Source organism: Pongo abelii, chromosome 16 (genome assembly GCF_028885655.2).
Source record: "Pongo abelii isolate AG06213 chromosome 16, NHGRI_mPonAbe1-v2.0_pri, whole genome shotgun sequence".
NCBI classification, from domain to species: Eukaryota; Metazoa; Chordata; class Mammalia; order Primates; family Hominidae; genus Pongo; species Pongo abelii.
In genome coordinates, this window is record NC_072001.2 from 79585875 (window position 1) to 79604913 (window position 19039).

Below are 19039 nucleotides of genomic sequence, written 5' to 3' on the forward strand. Positions count from 1 at the left end.
TTTATTCAAATTTTGTTATAAATTGTGCTTTTTACTTTTGGTTCAATCCAAGTGTAAGTTCAATGTCCTGGAAATGGTGAAAATGAAGTTCTCTTAGTAACATTCCATTGTCAACCACTGAGTTCCTGCCCACACACACATATTTATCTATGACAAAGCAAAATATTTCCTATTTTAATTCTTCATTTTTCCTGTTTGGAATTAGAATGGGGTTCTGAGAAAGCTTTTTGATGATTCAGATTTTCTATATTCAGAAGGCAGTTAGATTTCCCCTTTTTAAGTATCTCTATTACATCATAGCTGGTTTCCACTTTAGCTAAGTCATATCAGTCATACTATCCTCTTCTGTCTCCTTGTTAACCTCCAAACTGATACATTGATTCACTGATGAGTAGGATTAAAATGCTGTGCCTTGTGCCACCCTCACATGAACTGTTAGCTTGCAACAATATTCACTGAAGAAAGGATGCAGTGCAAAAATACATTCTCTGCTAAACCAAGTGTTCACCGGCATACCATTTTGTACTACAGAGGCCCTTTATTATGGATGCAGCTGTATTTAGCTTCTCAAACTTTAAGAGAATTTCCAATTAAGAAACTCAGTTAATTGCAATGTAGCTGCATAGTAGCATGGGATAGAAAATGGGGCAGAATTTTTCCACTGAAACTGTCTTGTTTTTACTGGCAAAACCGGCTGGCATTATACAGAAGAATAACTTGCTGTTTATGACAAATAGCGAATAAAATGGTATAAAACCAAACTCTATTAATGATCTCCTCATACAGGTACTGGTTGTTTTCTTTAAAATTAGAACATGACAGGTTAGGATTGTAACTGAGTACAGAAGATGATTTCTATTTTGATTTTTCTCAAAGTAGTATAAAGTATCAAAGTCTTTTTAAAGTAATATTACAATAATTATTTTTAATCACAGCAAAACAAACAACAAATCACAAATTCCTATATATCCAAAAACAGGGAAACCAATAGCTTAGCCATCATATACTGTGGCTAATACAGACATACAAATAGATAGCTTAGCCATCACACATCACACATTGTGGCTATATCAACTATGTAAGATTCTATAGTTGTTAGCAGGAATTGGGTAAAGAAATCCACATAACTAATCATAAACCCACCAGAATACGTTCTTTTATCAATTTCATGTAAAAAATTAGACAGAAGCAACACCAGCAGTATAAACCTGCATTATCACATGCTCTGAATTACTGTTACTTTTAATATATTTTTTGAGACACAGTCTCACTTTGTCATCCAGGCTGGAGTGCAGTGGTACAGTCTCTGCTTATTGCAACCTCTGCCACCCATGTTCAAGTGGTTCTCGTGTCTCAGCCTTCCAAGTAGCTGGGACTACAGGCATGCACCACCACACTGGCTAATTTTTATATTTTTAGTAGAGACAGGGTTTCACCATGTTGCCCAGGCTGGTCTCAAACACCTGACCTCAAGTGATCCACCCACCTCAGCCTCCCAAAGTCCTGGGATTATAGGCATGAGCCACCATGCCCGGCCAGCATAAATTATTTAATAAAACATAAAATCCTCAAAACATACTCCCTTCAGATTTATTCCTCTGTGAACTTTAAGCCCCCAACTACACACTCAGCAACTCCTATACCATGTGAGAGGGAACTGGTGGCTCAAGCTGGGTAAGCTTAACTGAAGCACTCATCTATATTGCAGCCCGGTGGCATAGATCCTGCAAATCATATCATAGCACCTTTCTAGAGGGTTAGTGTTCCAAGGTGTTATCATCTGATTTCAACAATAACAACAACAACAAAAAAAAACCCAAGAACATCTTTTAGTACCAGCTAGAGTTTGGGAAGAATAGCACTTAACATTCAAATTCTTCTACCAATTAAAAATTAACATCCATAATACTTTGTCCAGATTTACCACTTTCAAGAATTAGAAGCAATTACGAAGTATATTCATCAACACAAAAAAGAGATCAGCTATTAACCTCTAAGGGGACTCAAATATTATCATTTCACTTGGTACCTGATGGCACATGATGGTGCCAGTGGAACTAAATCAAGTATTCTACCGCATTTCAAAAGACAAAATGCTTAGGGAGGAAACCGTTTAGTTCCTTTCTCACACATGGTAATGGTTGTGACACTGGCCATTTAATGATTAGAGCCCAGTTTGGGTTACAGTCCTAAGCATAATTCTCTGTTGCCATCTTTTCCTGTCTCTTGATGGAGATTATATTTGCTATGGCTGACCTTAAAAATTTCTCACCTTGTCACATTTGGTTCCAGCTACTAAGCAGGACACTTCACCTCCAAGGCGTGTGGCTGCAGTAATGGTATTTAAAGTAATGGGTGCTAGAGAATCATCTGCATGCTCAGCTATTACCAGGGTACTCTGAAATCGTAGCAATGAGGCCTAAAAAGAGAAAAAAGGAAAAAAAAAAAAAAAAGGAAAGGATGTTATCACAGGTTTTTTTTTTTTTTTTTTTTTTTTACACTAATTGTTAAGCATGTATGCTTTAAAGAAAACTATTCTGTACACAACACTGTTCTATAAATTTATTTATAAAATACTTGTTCTATAGCAAAAATCTAGCTATTTTTGTCTATCACTGTACCACTAATTTTTTTTTTTTTTTTTGAGATGGAGTCTCACTCTGTCGCCCCGGCTGGAGTGCAGTGGCGCGATCATGGCTCACTGCAAGCTCCACCTCCCAGGTTCATGCCATTCTCCTGCCTCCGCCTCCTGAGTAGCTGGGACTACAGGCGCCCACCACCACATCGACTAATTTTGTTTTTGTACTTTCAGTAGAGACAGGGTTTCACCGTGTTAGCCAGGATGGTCTCCACCTCCTGACCTTGTGATCTGCCTGCCTCGGCCTCCAAAGTGCTGGGATTACAGGCGTGAGCCACTGCACCTGGCCTACTAATATTCTTATCTAATAAAAATTAGAATGCAAATTAGCCTTCTATTGTTAGGAAAAATGTTTAATTACTTCAAAACAACTTTCCCACTAATCTACATCTGATAAGAAACTACTATATAACTAAATGTAAATTCCTTAGACAGAACATATTAACTACCTAACTAGGAACTGGTCAAATTCTACTACCAATTACATTTGGTTACATACTGTACTCCTACAGTATGTACAGCTGTTAGAATGCCCCCCCTACCCAACTTTGCTTTAACCAGATTAACTCCTACAGTATAGGAGTACAGTATGTAACCAAATGTAATTGGTGGTAGAATTTGTACTCCTACAGTATAGGAGTACAGTATGTAACCAAATGTAATTGGTGGTAGAATTTGTACTCCTACAGTATAGGAGTACAGTATGTAACCAAATGTAATTGGTAGTAGAATTTGTACTCCTACAGTATAGGAGTACAGTATGTAACCAAATGTAATTGGTGGTAGAATTTGTACTCCTACAGTATAGGAGTACAGTATGTAACCAAATGTAATTGGTGGTAGAATTTGTACTCCTACAGTATAGGAGTACAGTATAATCACAAATAATGGATTTGAAATCAGTCACGAAAGTTGATCCCTATTGTTTCAGTCAAAATGCATTCAATACCAAAACAATTGATAATGGAAATATGTTTTTAAAATATGACACTAAACAGCAGTTTTGCCAGGTTTTGACTGTTCAAATATGCTTCTGGATTCAAAAAAGGAAGCTTGCAGACAGTATCTTGGAACCAACCAATATCCAGCCCTATCTAATGCAGACTATCAAGAAACCACCAATCATTCATGGTCATGTGGAATAATTTCAAACATAAGGAACACAAAGATGAATAAGAATGGTCCCTGTGCTCAAATATTTCACAGGAAATTAGACTTGTTCACATACAATTATAAAATAGAACAGTTTTTCAAATAATGAGATCCAAAATGTTGAAGGCTACAGATCATGAAGTACAGTCAAGTGGGGAAGGAAGGAAGTTCAGGTGTTCTATCATGTGAAAAGATGAGGAATGGCACAACAGGCATGAGAAAAAAATAAAATCTTGGAACTATTCTTATGGAAAATGGCAAAGAAAAGTGAGAAAAAGAGGAACTGTGGATCAAATGGCATGGTTGCGTGGCTTAATTCAGCAATAACCTTAAGCTCTGGAGTTGGAGTGAAGAAAGCATAGCATGGAATTTACCCAGAGTTGGAAACTTAAAAGGAGGGTATGAATTGAAGGGAAGTCAGGACAATTCCTGGAATGAAATGAAAGTTCTTAGAAAGCAAATACCATACCTGTTCATATTTTGTATCCCCAGAATCAAATACAATGTTTCTTTTCCAATGTACATCTGCAGAATTAATTATATGGTACTCTTTCTTTTTTCATTGGAAGAGCACCATATTTTGGAAAGGACTTTGTAATTAAGACTCAAAGTAATTTATTACTTTGGGTATTTGGGTAACAAACAAATTAATAAATAAAATTAATAAAATAATTAAAAATAACAATAATTTAAATAATTTATTATTTAAATCACATTTCACAAGAATTGCCAGTAACAAGCTATTTATTACCAATATATATCCGACATCATATTTTTTATTATGTTTCACACATCATTTGCCATAAAAATTATGAGATTTCCATCACCATTTGAAGAATAAATCCAAGATTTGGTGGCAGAAGGCCCATACTTGCTGTAAATTATAGTTCTATCATAAGATAAATTAAGTAGTTATCCTAAGGAACCATCAAGCTTTTAGAACTTCCAATTGGAGATTATATATACTTTTTAAAAGATTTATCAAAATTAGATTTATAAGCATAAACAACAAAAGAACATATTTAAGAACCCACTCAGTCCATCTAGCTGATCGATTTTTACAAAGCATTATATACATCATAAAGGTACTCTATTTTATTGACTCCTTTACAATTTTTAAAATATTAAACTTCCTTCTAATTCAATGTCTTACATTCCATTTCTCAGATACCACCTAGAGAGAAGCTACAGCCTCTAGGCATGGTTATGCGGCTTAATTCAGCAATAATGGTTGTGTAGAACCTAGAGCAGAAGAAATTGGCCTGAACCTTTAAAATGTTATTCTACAATCTAAAGCCCATCTGCAAATTTAGGAGGATGAATCAGATTAGAGATTTTTTTTTTTTTTTTTTGAGAGAGTCTCACTCTATTGCCCAGGCCAGAGTGCAATGGCGCGCTCTTGACTCACTGCAACCACTGCCTCCAGGGTTCAAGCGATTCTCTGCCTCAGCCTGCCAGGTAGCTGGGATTACAGGCATGCATTACGACGCCCAGCTAATTTTTGTATTTTTAGTAGAGAATGGGGTTTCACCATGTTGGCCAGGCTGGCCTTGAACTCCTGACCTCAAATGATCTGCCTGCCTCAGCCTCCCAAAGTGGTGAGATTACAGATTGAGCCACCGCACCTAGCCAAGATTAGAGATTTTCAAACTGCATCTATAGAAGGGTTCTAGGAAGCCATCTCAGGAGCCACCACATGGGATAAGGTAGGGACTAGGCATGTACAGCTGTTAGAATGCCCCCCTACCCAACTTTGCTTTAACCAGATTAACCAAACTGACATTGATGGAGCACTGTACTAAGCAGTTTCATACATAGTATCCTATTTAAAATTCCTATAAAGTCTATGACGGAGGTACTAGTATTACTCCGACTTCACAGATGAGGAAACTGGAGCTTAGCAGCTACACAGGTAGGAAGTAGAGTCAGGTTATTCTACAGTTTGAGTTCCTAATTACTAGCACACATCAAAGCACCACCATTTTTAGCTGTTTTATACATGGGTCATTCCTGTAAGATTGCACTTGGCAAACATTCTCATGCTTAAAAAAAAGACAATAGCATTGTCAGAAAGAAAAATATGATCTCAAAAGACCTCTTTTCCTGCTCTAAAAATTCTATAACTCTAAAATCCTATTTTAAGTAGAAGAGTAGTATAGAATATGACTAAGAGTAAAAAATGCATGTCCATTATTGAAAAGGTTTTAAAGGAAACAAATTTTCATTTTATTATTTTATAACCCATTGCCTCTACACTTTAGGATCGATCCTCTTTTAACAATAGTTATGAGAGGAAAAGGAGCCAAATTCTTCAACATTTAAGGATAACTACTGAAATACTTAATGAGGTAATTGCCTCAAAAGGAATCTTGATCTCTTCAAACACTGCTATTTAAATAAAAATTAACTATACAGGCCCATGCCACCCATAAATTCTTAGTCACCAGCCTCACCTGGGCTCTCAAAACTGCCTAGCAATGCTACCACAACTTCCTTGTTGGCACTCTCACCCTCCACAGCAATGATTTCAAATATCCTCTCCCGATGTTTCTCTTCTTTTTCTTTTTTGGAAACAAAGTCTCCTTCTATTACCCAGTCTTGAGTACAGTGGCACAATCACAGCTCTCTGCAGCTTCAACCTCCAGGCTCAAGCATTCCTCCCATCTCAGCCTCCCAAGTCGCTGGGACCACAGGTACACGCCACCATGTCCAGCCAATTATTTATTTTTTGTAGAGACAGGGTCTTGCTATGTTGCCCAGGCTGGTCTTGAACTCCTGGGCTCAAACGATCCTTGCACCTTGGCCTCCCAGAGTGCTGGGATTACAGGCATGAGCCACTGTGCCTGCCTCCTGATGTTTTTTAAACTGCCAACACATTCTGCCCCCTACTCTTAGAAGGCAGCCTCACCTCCTACTTCACAATGACAACTAAAGCCATCGGGGGGACCTGATTTCCTTTCCTGATACTCAACATAGAAATTCCTGTCCCTGCCCTATTACAATTCCTGTCCTTGCCCTATCACAATGGAAGCTGCTGTGGATCCTTTCTCCTGGGTCTCATCCCTTCATCTGGGATCTAGATTCCACTCTCTCGAATCTACTCAGAGACTTTCTGTAATCTGCACTTCCCAGTCATGTCTCCAGCTTCTCCCTTTACCCTGGTTCCTTCTCATCAACATTTAAACATGATTGAGGCTCTCCCCATTTGCAACAATCCTGCTAAAAAGCCACAAACCCACACTCCACTCTAGCTTCTCTAATTCCTCATTCTCACTCCCTCCTCAATTACTTGCATCTGGTTTCTGCCCTCACCCAAATTACCAACAAACCCTTTTCAGGCTTAATGTTACTTGTTATCTCAGCAATGTTTGAAGTTACTGACTACTCCCTTCTGCCTTCCATGTCTTAATTTAACCCCTATAGAACAGTGGCTCAAATATTTCATATATATAAATCTCAAATAGGGTTCAAAGCTCTTTCCTAAGTGCTAGACTTATAATAAGGTTACATCTGTATATCTAAGTGCTTCACTTGCCTGTCTCATCAAACACTTTCCATCTCAGCAAATTTATACTTTAACTCACTCATGTTTTCCCTCTGTTCCTCCAGCCCCTTCCCCATACTGCTACTTCTCCAGACTTCAATCTGCCCAAACCATGATCAGAGAATCATCTCTGGGTTTTCTCTCAACCTTACATCTAACCAACCACTCAAGTCATAACAATTCTTCCTTCTAAAGAGAGCTACTCCTAAATCCATTCACTTCTCTCCATCGTCAATGCCAATATCCTAGTGCAGGCTATTATCCTTCTCCTCTATTACCCCACAGAGTCTCCCAACCCAGCTTGTTTCTAACCTACAATTCTGCTTCCTACCAATCTATTTCTCTCAGTGATCATTCCATGACACAAATCTAACATGTTATTCTCCCCTGCTTAAAACACTGCTATTGCTTTCTGCCTCCTCTGGATATGGTAAACTAGACTCCTTAGGTTGGTTTATCATGCATTTATTTTACGGCCTGATCTACCTCCCTAACCATATATCCCTCACTCAATTTATGCCTTATTTTCAGATACTTGAACTTGCCCTGCTGTCTCAGACTTCCAGCCTTCCCACACATTGCTCCCTCTGCCTAGTGGACCTCTTTCCCTGTTACCCTACTAAATTCCAATTAATCATCCTTAGGTTTTCTGCTGAAAGGTCAATTCCTCCAAAAAGCATTAGTACAACTGCAGTGGTAAAGAGTACAGGCTTTGGAGCCAGCCACATTGCCTGGGTTTGAATCCCACCTCCACCATAACTTCTCAGTACCTCAGTTCTCTGACTGTAAAATGGAAATGATGATAATAATATTAATATCTCATAGAGTTGTTGTGAGGGTTAAATTAATAAATGTAAAGCTCTTGAAATGATGCCTGGAACATATTAAATCCTCAATAAATGTTAGCTACACATAAAAGTCTTCTTTGGACCATCTCGGACTAGTTAGCTTTGCTAGCACCAGCATGGTACCCTGTAATTGCCTTCATTACAGCACTTATCACACCTGATCATATTCACCTGATTGTCTTGGCTTCCCCCTTTGATACTGAGTACAGGGGCAATGTCTGATATTTCTTACCACTATAACCCGGACTCTAGTATCCAGCACAGAGCTGACACCAATAAGGGAAGTGAACATTCTTTTTAAAGAACTCTTCATTGGCCAGGTGCAGTGGCTCACGCCTGTAATCCCAGCAATTTGGGAGGCCGAGGCCGGTGGATCACCTGAGGTCAGGAGTTCGAGACCAGCCTGGCCAGCAGAGTGAAACCCCATCTCCTAAAAATATGAAAATTAGCTGGGCGTGGTGGCACACGCCATAGCTGCAGCTACTCAGGAGGCTAAGGCACAAGAATCACTTGAACCCTGGAGGTGGATGTTTCAGTGAGCCGAGATCGCACCACTGCACTCCAGCCTAGGTGAGAGAGACTCCATCTCAAAACAAAACAAACACCTCTTCATCAAAAGAATGAGAAGACAAGCCATAGACTGGGACAAAATATGTGCAAAAGACATATCTGATAAAAGACTGTTATCTAAAATACAGAAAGAACCCTTAAAACTCAACATAAGAAATGAACAACCTGATTTAAATAGGGGGAAAGGATCTGAACAGGTACCTCACCAAAGAAGATGGCCAAGAAGCATATGAAAAGATGCTCAACATCAAGATGCTCACTGGGAAATTGCAAATTAAAACGAGATACCACTACACACTTATTAGAATGGTAAAAAACCAAAACACTGACAATACCAAATGCTAGTAAGGATGTGGAACAACTGAAACTCTCATTCATTGCTGGTAAAAATGCAAACTGGTACAGCCACTTTGGAAGACAGTTTGGCAGTTTCTTACAAAACTAAACATAATCTTACCATACAATCTAGCAACTGCACTCCTTTGTACATACCCAAATGAGTTGAAAACTTAGGTCCCCACAAAAACCAGATGTCTACAGCAGCTTTATTCATAACTGCCAAAACTTGGAAGCAACCAAAATGTCCTTCAGTAGGTGAATAAATATTCATACAATGGAATCTTATTCAGCAGTAACAAGAAATGAGAAAGACATGGAGGAACCTTGAATGCATATTACTTAGTGAAAAAAAAAACAGTCTGAAAAGGCTACATGCTGTCTAATCCCAACTATATGACATTCTGTTAAAAGCAAAACTACAGAAACAGTAAAAAGATCAGTGACTGCCAGGGATTAGGAGAACAAAGCATAGAGTTTTTTTGTTGTTGTTGTTTTGTTGTTTCCGGGGGGGAGTGGGGGCGGGGGCAGTGAAACTATTCTGTATGATATAATAATGGTAGATACCTGTCATTATACATTTGTCCAAACCCATAGAAGGTACAACACAAAGAGTGAATCCTAATGTAAACTATGGACTCTGGGAAATGCTGATGTCAATGTAAATTCATTAATTGTAACAAATGGACAACTCTGGTGCTGTATGTTGACAGTGGAGGAGGTTGTGGGTGTGTGGACCAGGAGGACTCTCTGTACTTTCCATTGGATTTTGCTGTGAACCTAAAACTGCTCTAAAACATAAAGTCTATTTTCAAAAAATTTTATTTTTAGAGACAGTGTCTTGCTATGTTGGCCAGGCTGGCCTCCAATTCCTGGGCCCAAGGGATCTTCCGGCCTCAGCCTCCTGAGTAGCTAGGACTACAGATGTGTACTACCACACAGGCTAAACTCTACTTAAAAACAAACAAACAAAAAAAAAACAAAAAAACTTCTGCCAGGTGCAGTGGCTCACGCCTGCAATCCCAGCACTTTGGGAGGCCGAGGCGAGTGGATCACCTAAGGTCAGGAGTTCGAGACCAGCCTGGCCAACATGGTGAAACCCTGTCATCTCTACTAAAAATACAAAAATTAGCTGGGCATGGTGGCGGGTGCCTGTAATCCCAGCTCCTCGGGAGGCTGAGGCAGGAGAATCACTTGAACCCAGGAGGCGGAGGTTGCAGTGAGCCGAGATTGCACCCTTGCACTCCAGCCTGGGTGACAAAGCGAGTCTCCATCTCAAAAAAAAAAAAGATTTAAATGTTCTTACTATAAAAACCCAAGAAGAAAACGTAGGAAATGGCATTCTGAACATAGACCCTGGCAAAGATTTCATGACGAACACCCCAAAAGCAATTGCAACAAAAATAAAAATTTACAAGTGAGACCTAATTAAACTAAAGAGCTTCTGCACAGCAAAATAAACTATCAACAAAGTAAACAGACAACCTACAGAATGATAAAAAAAAATTTGCAAACTATGCATCTGATAAACGTCTAATAACCAGAATCTATAAGGAACTTAAATCAACAAGCAAAAAACAACCCTATTAAAAAATGGGCAATGGACATCAACAGACACTTCTCATATGTGGCCAACAAGCATATAAAAAAAATGCTCAACATTAGCTAATCATTAGAGAAATGCAAATAAAAACCACAATGAGACATCTCACACCAGTCAGAATGGCTATTATTTAAAACTCAAAAAACAACAGATGCTGGCGAGGTTGCAGAGAAAAGGAACGCTTATATACTGCCGGTGAGGATGTAAATTAGTTCAGCCACTGTGGAAAGGAACGTGGCGATTTCTCAAAGAACTTAGAACTAACATTCGACCCAGCAATACCATAATTGGGTATATACCCAAAGGAATATGAACCATTCTACCATAAAGATACATGCATGCACATGTTCATGGCAGCACTATTCACAGTAGCAAAGACATGGAATCAACCTAGATGCCCATGCAGGGGATGGACTGGGTAAAAAAAATGTGGCATATATACACCATGGAATACTACACAGCCATTAAAAAGAATGAGATCATGTCCTTTAGAGCAACATGGATGGTGCTGGAGGCCATTATCCTAAGTGAATTAATGCAGGAACAGAAAAACCAAACATGGAATGTTCTCTCTTGTAAGTGGCAGCCAAACATCGAGTACCTATGGATACAAAGAAGGGAACAATAGATACCTGGGCCTATTTGAGGGTGGAGGGTGGGAGCAGGGTGAGAATCAAAAAATTACCTATTAGATGCTATGTTCATTACCTGGGCGGCAAAATAATCTGTACATCAAACCCCCAAGACACACGATTTACTCATAATAAATCTGCACAGATACCCTGCAAACCTAAAATTGGCCCAGGAGTTTGAGACCAGCCTGGACAATATAGTAAGACCCTGTTTCTATGAAAGATAAAAATTAAAAAATTAGTCGGATGTGGTGGCACATTCCCGTAGCCCCAGCTACTTGGAAGGCTGAGATGGAAGGATCATTTAAGCCTAGAAGGTTGAGGTTGCAGCGAGTGAAGATCAAACCACTGCACTACAGCCTGGGTGAGAGAGTAAGACTCTATCTCAAAAAAAAAAAAATCGGGGGAAAAAATACAGCAATGATGAATGATTTTAGACAAAACTAAAAAATGAAGCGATGTTTTTATCTAAAGAAAATCCTCGGCCAGGCGTGGTGGCTCACGAGGCGGGCAGATCACGAGGTCAGGAGAGCGAGACCATCCTGGCTAACACGGTGAAACCCCGTCTCTACCAAAAATACAAAAATTAGCCAGGCGTGGTGGCGGGCACCTGTAGTCCCAGCTACTTGGGAGGCTGAGGCAGAAGAATGGCGTGAACCCAGGCGGCAGAGGCTGCAGTGAGTCGAGATGGCGCCACTGCACTCCAGCCTGGGCAACAGAGTGAGACTCTGTTTCAAAAAAAAGAAAGAAAATCCTCCACTCTATTACTTTATCACTCAATAACCATAGTTTAAGGCACAGTGCAAACATAATTTCACAGATCTCCTTTCAGTGTTTTCCAGTCCTCTAACAAGATTAAACCTCTCCCAAACATCCTCTACGTTCTGTAACAATGACCACACTTAAAATAATGTGTTTCTTCCTTAATCTGTTTGCATCACAAGGGCAGGGACCAGGTCTGTCTTATTCTCCACTGTGAACTTGGTATCTACCTCTCTGGCACACAGCTGGCACTCAATGAATAGTAACTAAATGAAAACTTTTCTTAGAATTATCAAAAACTAAAAAGCAACTGTTTCCTCACTGATAATGTAATCATCTAAACATGTATAAGGGTAACTAAACAGTATATAAACTGTTACATCACTAAAACAGACACACCATCATGCTTTTAGAGAAGTTCTCTATACTCTGTTTAGACTTGGTTGCAAATAGCAAAATATGAAGTTTTCTTTCTCATGCCAGCCACATACCCATATAAAGTTGACTGGCCTTTATGAGATAGTATACTTCTTGTGGGCAGGATTTAAAGAGGTTATCACCCTCTCTGCACCCTTTCAAAGCTAAACTTCTTGAAAATAATTTCCACAGATACCAACTCTATTACCTCACCTTCCATTTTTTCAGTTACTCATGCAAACTGGCTTTCACCTCCACAACACTGAATCCAATCTTTCCAAAGTCACCAAAAACTTCATTATGGCTAAGTCCAATGAACACATTTTGGTCCTTCTCTTTTTCAACCTCAATAGTTGTTTTTTTTTTTTTTTTTTTCTTGTGGGGGTGAGTGTTTGTTTGAGATTGGGTCTTGCTTGCTATGTTGCTCAGGCTGGTCTCCTGGACTCAAGTGATCCTCCTGCCTCAGCCACATGAGCTGTGACTACAGGCACATGACACTGTGCCCAGCGTCAGCCTCATTTTTGACATTGTTTTTGCTTGTCAGTTTTTTAGAGTTCTTGCTGTGACTTAACTGTATATTCACATAGTAAAGTACCACAGATGCTAGAAGAAGAAAAAAAGCTGGAATCTAACTCTTACCCTTACAAACCCACTCATAACCTAAGGTAGTAAGAATGATTTTAACCTATACCTCCGCCCCAACCATCTTTGGAAACTAGGTGTAATGAATATAATGAGGGTATAGACGGCAGGGGAGGGTTTTTTGCTTTTTTTTTTTTTTTTTTTTTTTGAGACAGAGTCTCGCTCTGTCGCCCAGGCTGGAGTGCAGTGGCGCGATCTCAGCTCTCTCCAACCTCTGCCTCCCGGGTTCAAACAATTCTCCTGCCTCAGCCTCCTAAGTAGCTGGGATTACAGGCACGCACCACCAAATCCAGCTAATTTTTGTATTTTTAGTAGAGACGGGTTTCACCATGTTGGTCAGGCTAATCTCGAGCTCCTGACCTCGTGATCCACCCACCTCAGCCTCCCAAAGTGCTGGGATTACAGACGTGAGCCACTGCGCCCAGCCGGTTTTTTTGCTTCTTAATTAAAAAAAGAAAAACAGCAAGAATAAGCTGTAAAATCTGAGTCATACCCAAAAGGATAAATAATAAAGTCACCTACCCCTATTTTAACATACATTTTGTAATTTTAAAAATGTATATTATATTTCTGTACTTTAAATACTTCCTTTAATCTTTTTAGTAATAAAATATAGCAGTTTTAATCATGACCAGAAATGTTATATGACATTGACTGTAATACTAAAAACACAGTTAATTTACTTCACTTTAAGAACAGACAAGACTCTTAGTAGACACATTGGCAGGCATCATAATTTTACTGAATTCACCTTATGCAATAAATTTTCTTTTAGAATCACACCAAAATTGGCTCTCTTTCTTCTTTCAATAGAAATTAAAATTTACATGCAAATTACAGAGTTCGATCTTATTCATCAATACTAGACAGAAAAGTGTCATGTTCCTTCACACCAGTTTCATAGCTTCGCAGTCCTGATAGATATTCCTTCCCACCTGACAATAAACACAGTAACAAAAGTACTCAAATGACCTTGAAATTGTTGTTTCACTCACCACATAAATATTTTTTTGCATCTTCTTATTCTTCAATAAATCAATTTCAAGAGCAAATTAATAAATAACAATTAGGATTAATATCCCTGCAAGAATATTAACTAATTGCAAATGCCTACCTATTTTCCTCTTGGTGTGTTCTCTAGCTCTTTATTATAGATATAAAAACTGTCTTTGTTAACAGATGACTTTAAAGACCACTGCCACACACACAAGGATGAAAGACTTTACTCAATGGCACAAATCAGTCAGAACTAAAAATGGAACTTAGATACCAAATGCAAGTCATTGAACTTATATTCTAATAGTTTAACAAAGTGGTTTAACAAAATACATAAAATTTACCATCTTTTTTTTTTTTTTTTTTTTTTTGAAACAGGGTCTCACTCTGTTGCCCAGGCTGGAGGGCAGTGGTGCTACCTGGGCTCAATGCAGCCTCAAACACCCAGGTTCAAGCAATTCTTGTGCCTCAGCCTCCCAAGTAGCTGGGACTACAGGTGTGAACCACGGCGCCTGGCTAATTTTTTTTTTTTTTTTGGTAGAGATGGGGTTTCGCCATGTTGCACAGGCTGGTCTCGAACTCCTGAGCTCAGGTGATCCATCTGCCTCAGCCTCCCAAAGTGCTGGGATTACAGGTGTCAGCCACCATGGTTGGCCCCATCTTAACCATTTTTAAGTGTTAAGTGTTAACTATATTCACATTGTTAACAGTTTATGTTAATCTTTTAACTGTAATTCCTAACTTTATTTTTTTAAATATGGTTTTGGAAATGTATCCTCTTCCTAAATGCATTAATTGTTAGCTACAGAACAATTTTTTTTTTTAATTTCAAGAATGGGGATTTGAGATAAGCTATTTTGACTTTGTGATATCACAAACATATGTATGTAAACAAACAGGAGTCAGATTGAATGGGCCCCACTTCACAAACATGAGACAACTTGAGCATAAGGTAGAAATGTATTATCCTAAATAAGGATCCATGTATCCATAAATCCATAAATATACAAGAAGATAATGTTCTTCCTTATAGTAGAATAACTAAAAAATGTAGAAGGTATCATGGAAATAGAAAATCACCATTTTGCATCATAGTAATCATTTCTCAGGCAAAAATCATCAACAGATGCTAAGACTGGGTAAAAGTCTGATGAGAAATAGGAGAGTCACATAGTCTCAATGCATCGCCTCACAAATTAGTTAAAAATTACAAAAGGAAAAGTATTAACTTGACAGTGGAGAAACCCGGCAAACAACACTTTGGCTAAGTAACTCAAGTTAGCATTACCACTAATGGGATAAACCAACATTAAGTACCTGCTAATATGATGCACGGGGCACACAATACCACTTTTGTGATATTCCCACCAAGAATACATGACTTGAATCTAATCATGAGGAAACACCAGACAAACCCAAATTGAGTGACAGTCTGGAAAATAGAAGGCCTGTACTCTTCAAATACACCAATGTCATCAAACCCAAAGGAAGGCTGAGGAACCTTTCTAACAGAGTAAAGATACACGAAAACCACTTGCAGGACATCTAGAGTATCTTAGACCAGAATAAGGAAAATTGCTATAAACTGTACTAATGGGACAACTGGCAAAATTGAACATCCGTAGATTAGAAAACAGTATTTTATGGTGAAACTTCCAGATATTGCCAATTACAGTGTAGTTAGAAAGTGAACCTCTTTGTTCTTTTAAAATATCACTCAATTATTTAGGAGTAAAGGGCACATTTGCAACATACTTTCAAATGGTTCAGAAAGATAGTATTATGTATATATGTGGAAAGATAAAGTAAATGTGTCAAACTGCTAACATGCTGAGAAAACCAGCGGAAGGGTTTTGAGATTTCTTTGTACTATTCTTGCAACTTTTCCATAAGTGCAACTATTTCAAAATTTAAAAAGTTAAATACAGGTATATATCCCTATTAATATATGGGTCCATTTTAGAAGTATTGCCACCATTTCTTTTATGCTAGAAATCCAAATCTCTCCAACATTCTTAATGACTTTAAAACAGCTATTCTAGGCCAGGCGCGGTGGCTCACGCCTGTAATCCCGGCACTTTGGGAGGCCGAGACGGGCAGATCATGAGGTCAGGAGATCGAGACCATACTGGCTAACACTGTGAAACCCTGTCTCTACTAAAAATACAAAAAAATTAGCTGGGCGTGGTGGCGGGCGCCTGTAGTCCCAGCTACTCAGGAGGCTGAGGCAGGAGAATGGCGTGAACCCGGGAGGCAGAGCTTGCAGTGAGCCGAGATCGCTCCACTGCACTCCAGCCTGGGCGACAGAGCAAGACTCCGTCTCAAAAAAAAAAACAAACAAAACAAAAAAAACCCAGCTATTCTACTTAGCTTGACTTCAAATTTTAAAAATAAGTCAAGGTCAAAGTCTTTGGCAAACCACAATGAATATCTGGAAGTAATGTCTATACACATTAGCCAACGATGTGGATAGTAAGAATTACTTAATCATTCCATTTTTTTCTGTTAGCTCTACAAAATTACTGAGTCCTAAATTCCATCCCCCACCACAATTATAATTTCACTTAGGCCAGACTTGTAATCTGTCCACAAAACTGTTTTCCAACTGCTGCACAGAGCAGCATTCTTCTGGCTCAGGTTCCTGGAATTTCCCCAAATTCATGACTTTCACTTGTTTATGTCTAGATCCCCAACCGGGAGAAAACATGTCCTGAGGGGAAGACAGGACACTAACCTGAAAGACATGGGTTTGAACTCTTTAGGGGAGGGGAGGGTCAGGACTTTTTATTAAACAAGGAATACGCACAAGAAAAAAGATGTCTAAGGCCAGGCACGGTAGCTCAGGCCTGTAATTCCAGGACTTTGGGAGGCCGAGGCAGGTGGATCACTTGAGGACAAGAGTTCGAGACCAGCCTGGGCAACACGGGGAAACCCCGTCTCTACAAAAAAAATACCAAAAAAAAAAAAAAAAAAAAAAATTAGCCAGGCGTGATGATGCGCACCTGTGATCCCAGCTTCTCGGGAAGCTGAGGTGGGAGAATCGCTTGAACCTGGGAGGCGAAGGTTGCAGTGAGCCCAGATCGTGCCACTGCACTCCACTCCAGCATGGGCAACAGAGCCAGACTTTGTCTCTTAAACAAACAAACAAACAAACAAAAGTCTAATGTCTACAGACATCTACAAAGAGCTCCAGCTATGCCTCAGAGAGAAAAATCCCAGGAGTGGATGGGAAAATATCCATGCACAGAAAAAAAAAAAGAGAAAAGGTACAAACCATCAGGTAAGTTTCTGACCCAAGTTTACCAATCTTGTTTCTCATTTCACCTAAACGTAAACTAGGAAAACTACACAATCCACAATATAAATTACTGTTGCTTGGTCAGTCTCCAAATACTCCTCTCCCACAGTATGAGAAGAAAAATATGTTTCCTATCAGTCCTTCTCACAACAGAAGAGAGAAATGTGGTTTGTCACTAATGAAACACTGAAAATGTACCACTGTCACCAGTTAACCTATTTAACCTACAATCTGCTAGTTAAAAGCAGGTCAGCCTGCAGCATATAAAAGGAGGTCTGCCTTTCAAAACTGGCTAAAGCTGTCAAATCGGATCGCAGGTTTTACAAATACAATCACCTAAATTCAGCCCTGCTCCATAAACCAGAAAGCAGAGCCAGCTTCCATAACTGGCCACGCAGCCTCCCACCCCACCCCACGCCCGCCCTTGACAGTGAGTGGGTCGGAGCAGCCACAATGCGCCCAAAGTGTTTAATTCTTCCAGAAATGCCGGCCTCCGGGAGGAATCCAGGTTTGAAACTTTCCCCAACAGGGCATTCCCCGGTGACATTTTGCTCCCTCGGGTGTGGAGCAAGTGTGGAGGACCTGGCGGCCCGAAAGTGTCCAGAGTGACCGACAAAGGTGGGAAACGGCAGGGCAGAGAGTGGGCCAGGAGAAGAGGCAGCAGACGCGCAAATTCACATCATTCGGGGTCACCCTGACCCCAAACCTCTGACTACTGCCCCGAACTGGCGTCCCGCATGGAGTCCAGGGCAGGCCCCAGAACTTTGGACCCAAGTCCCAGGCGGGGACCGGCCTGCGGGCGCAAGGGCTGGTCGAGTCTGAGGCGGCCAGTGACCTTTGCAAGACCCCATAGGGACGGCGGGTTGACGGGGGGCCGTCCCTGGGTTCGCCTTCTCAGTCCGGACTCACCGCCCGCCGGAGCTGCCCCGGAGCCGCGGCTCGGAACATGGTCTCTGCTTCCGCCGCAACCTCGGCCTTACAGCAGCCCCTCGCCTGGCCAACTTGCGCCGCCTCAGCCAGTCACCTAATGCTCGCGAGACGCGCGAACGAGATAAGACGCCCTAGGCCTGGAGCACGAGCCCGCGGTTTCCGCCTGCCCATTGGGCGGCTGCGCAGCCAATAGACGGCGGGAAGTTAGGGGTTAGACTGGGAAGTGGGGCAAAGGTGAGGCTATTCCCCGGGGACCTTCGAGTAAGCCGGGGCCGCGGAGCTGCAGAGACAAAGCTGGCCACCCGCCGATGACCGAGCTCAGACTGTACTGTCTCACAGCCCCGCAATGGGCAGCATTGCTAGAGTGAACTTCAAAACTGAGCTGACCTCGGGGTAAGGTACCAGTGGAGCCTTGCCAATTCCAATTAGATGCCTTTCCCATATGCCCCTATTTCCCCCTGTATTTCCCCATGGTAGCAATTGTTACATGGGTTGTAATGACCTAAGTACTTGTCTGTGTCACCCATCTGACTAAAGATCTGTAAGGGCAGAAAATATGCCCTACTTTTTTTTTTTTTTTTTTTTTTTGAGAGTGAGAGTCGCCCTGTCGCCCAGGCTGGAGTGCAGTGGCGCGAGCTCAGCTCACTGCAAGCTCCGCCTCCCGGGTTCAC

The 19039-nt window shown here is 40.4% G+C and overlaps 1 protein-coding gene across 2 annotated transcripts in view; it reads right to left on the reverse strand.

Annotated features, from left to right (window-relative positions):
* ETFA (electron transfer flavoprotein subunit alpha) overlaps positions 1–18497 on the reverse strand; it is a 101169-nt gene extending 82672 nt beyond the window's left edge. The window contains exons 1-2 of one of the 2 annotated variants that reach the window (XM_009250050.4): positions 18348–18497; positions 2273–2419 (exon numbers count right to left, since the gene is read on the reverse strand). In XM_009250050.4, the coding sequence (XP_009248325.2) occupies positions 2273–2419; positions 18348–18386 (186 nt within the window). In that variant the 5' untranslated portion in view covers positions 18387–18497. 2 annotated transcript variants of the gene reach the window in all.
* Between the last annotated feature and the right edge of the window lie 542 nt (positions 18498–19039).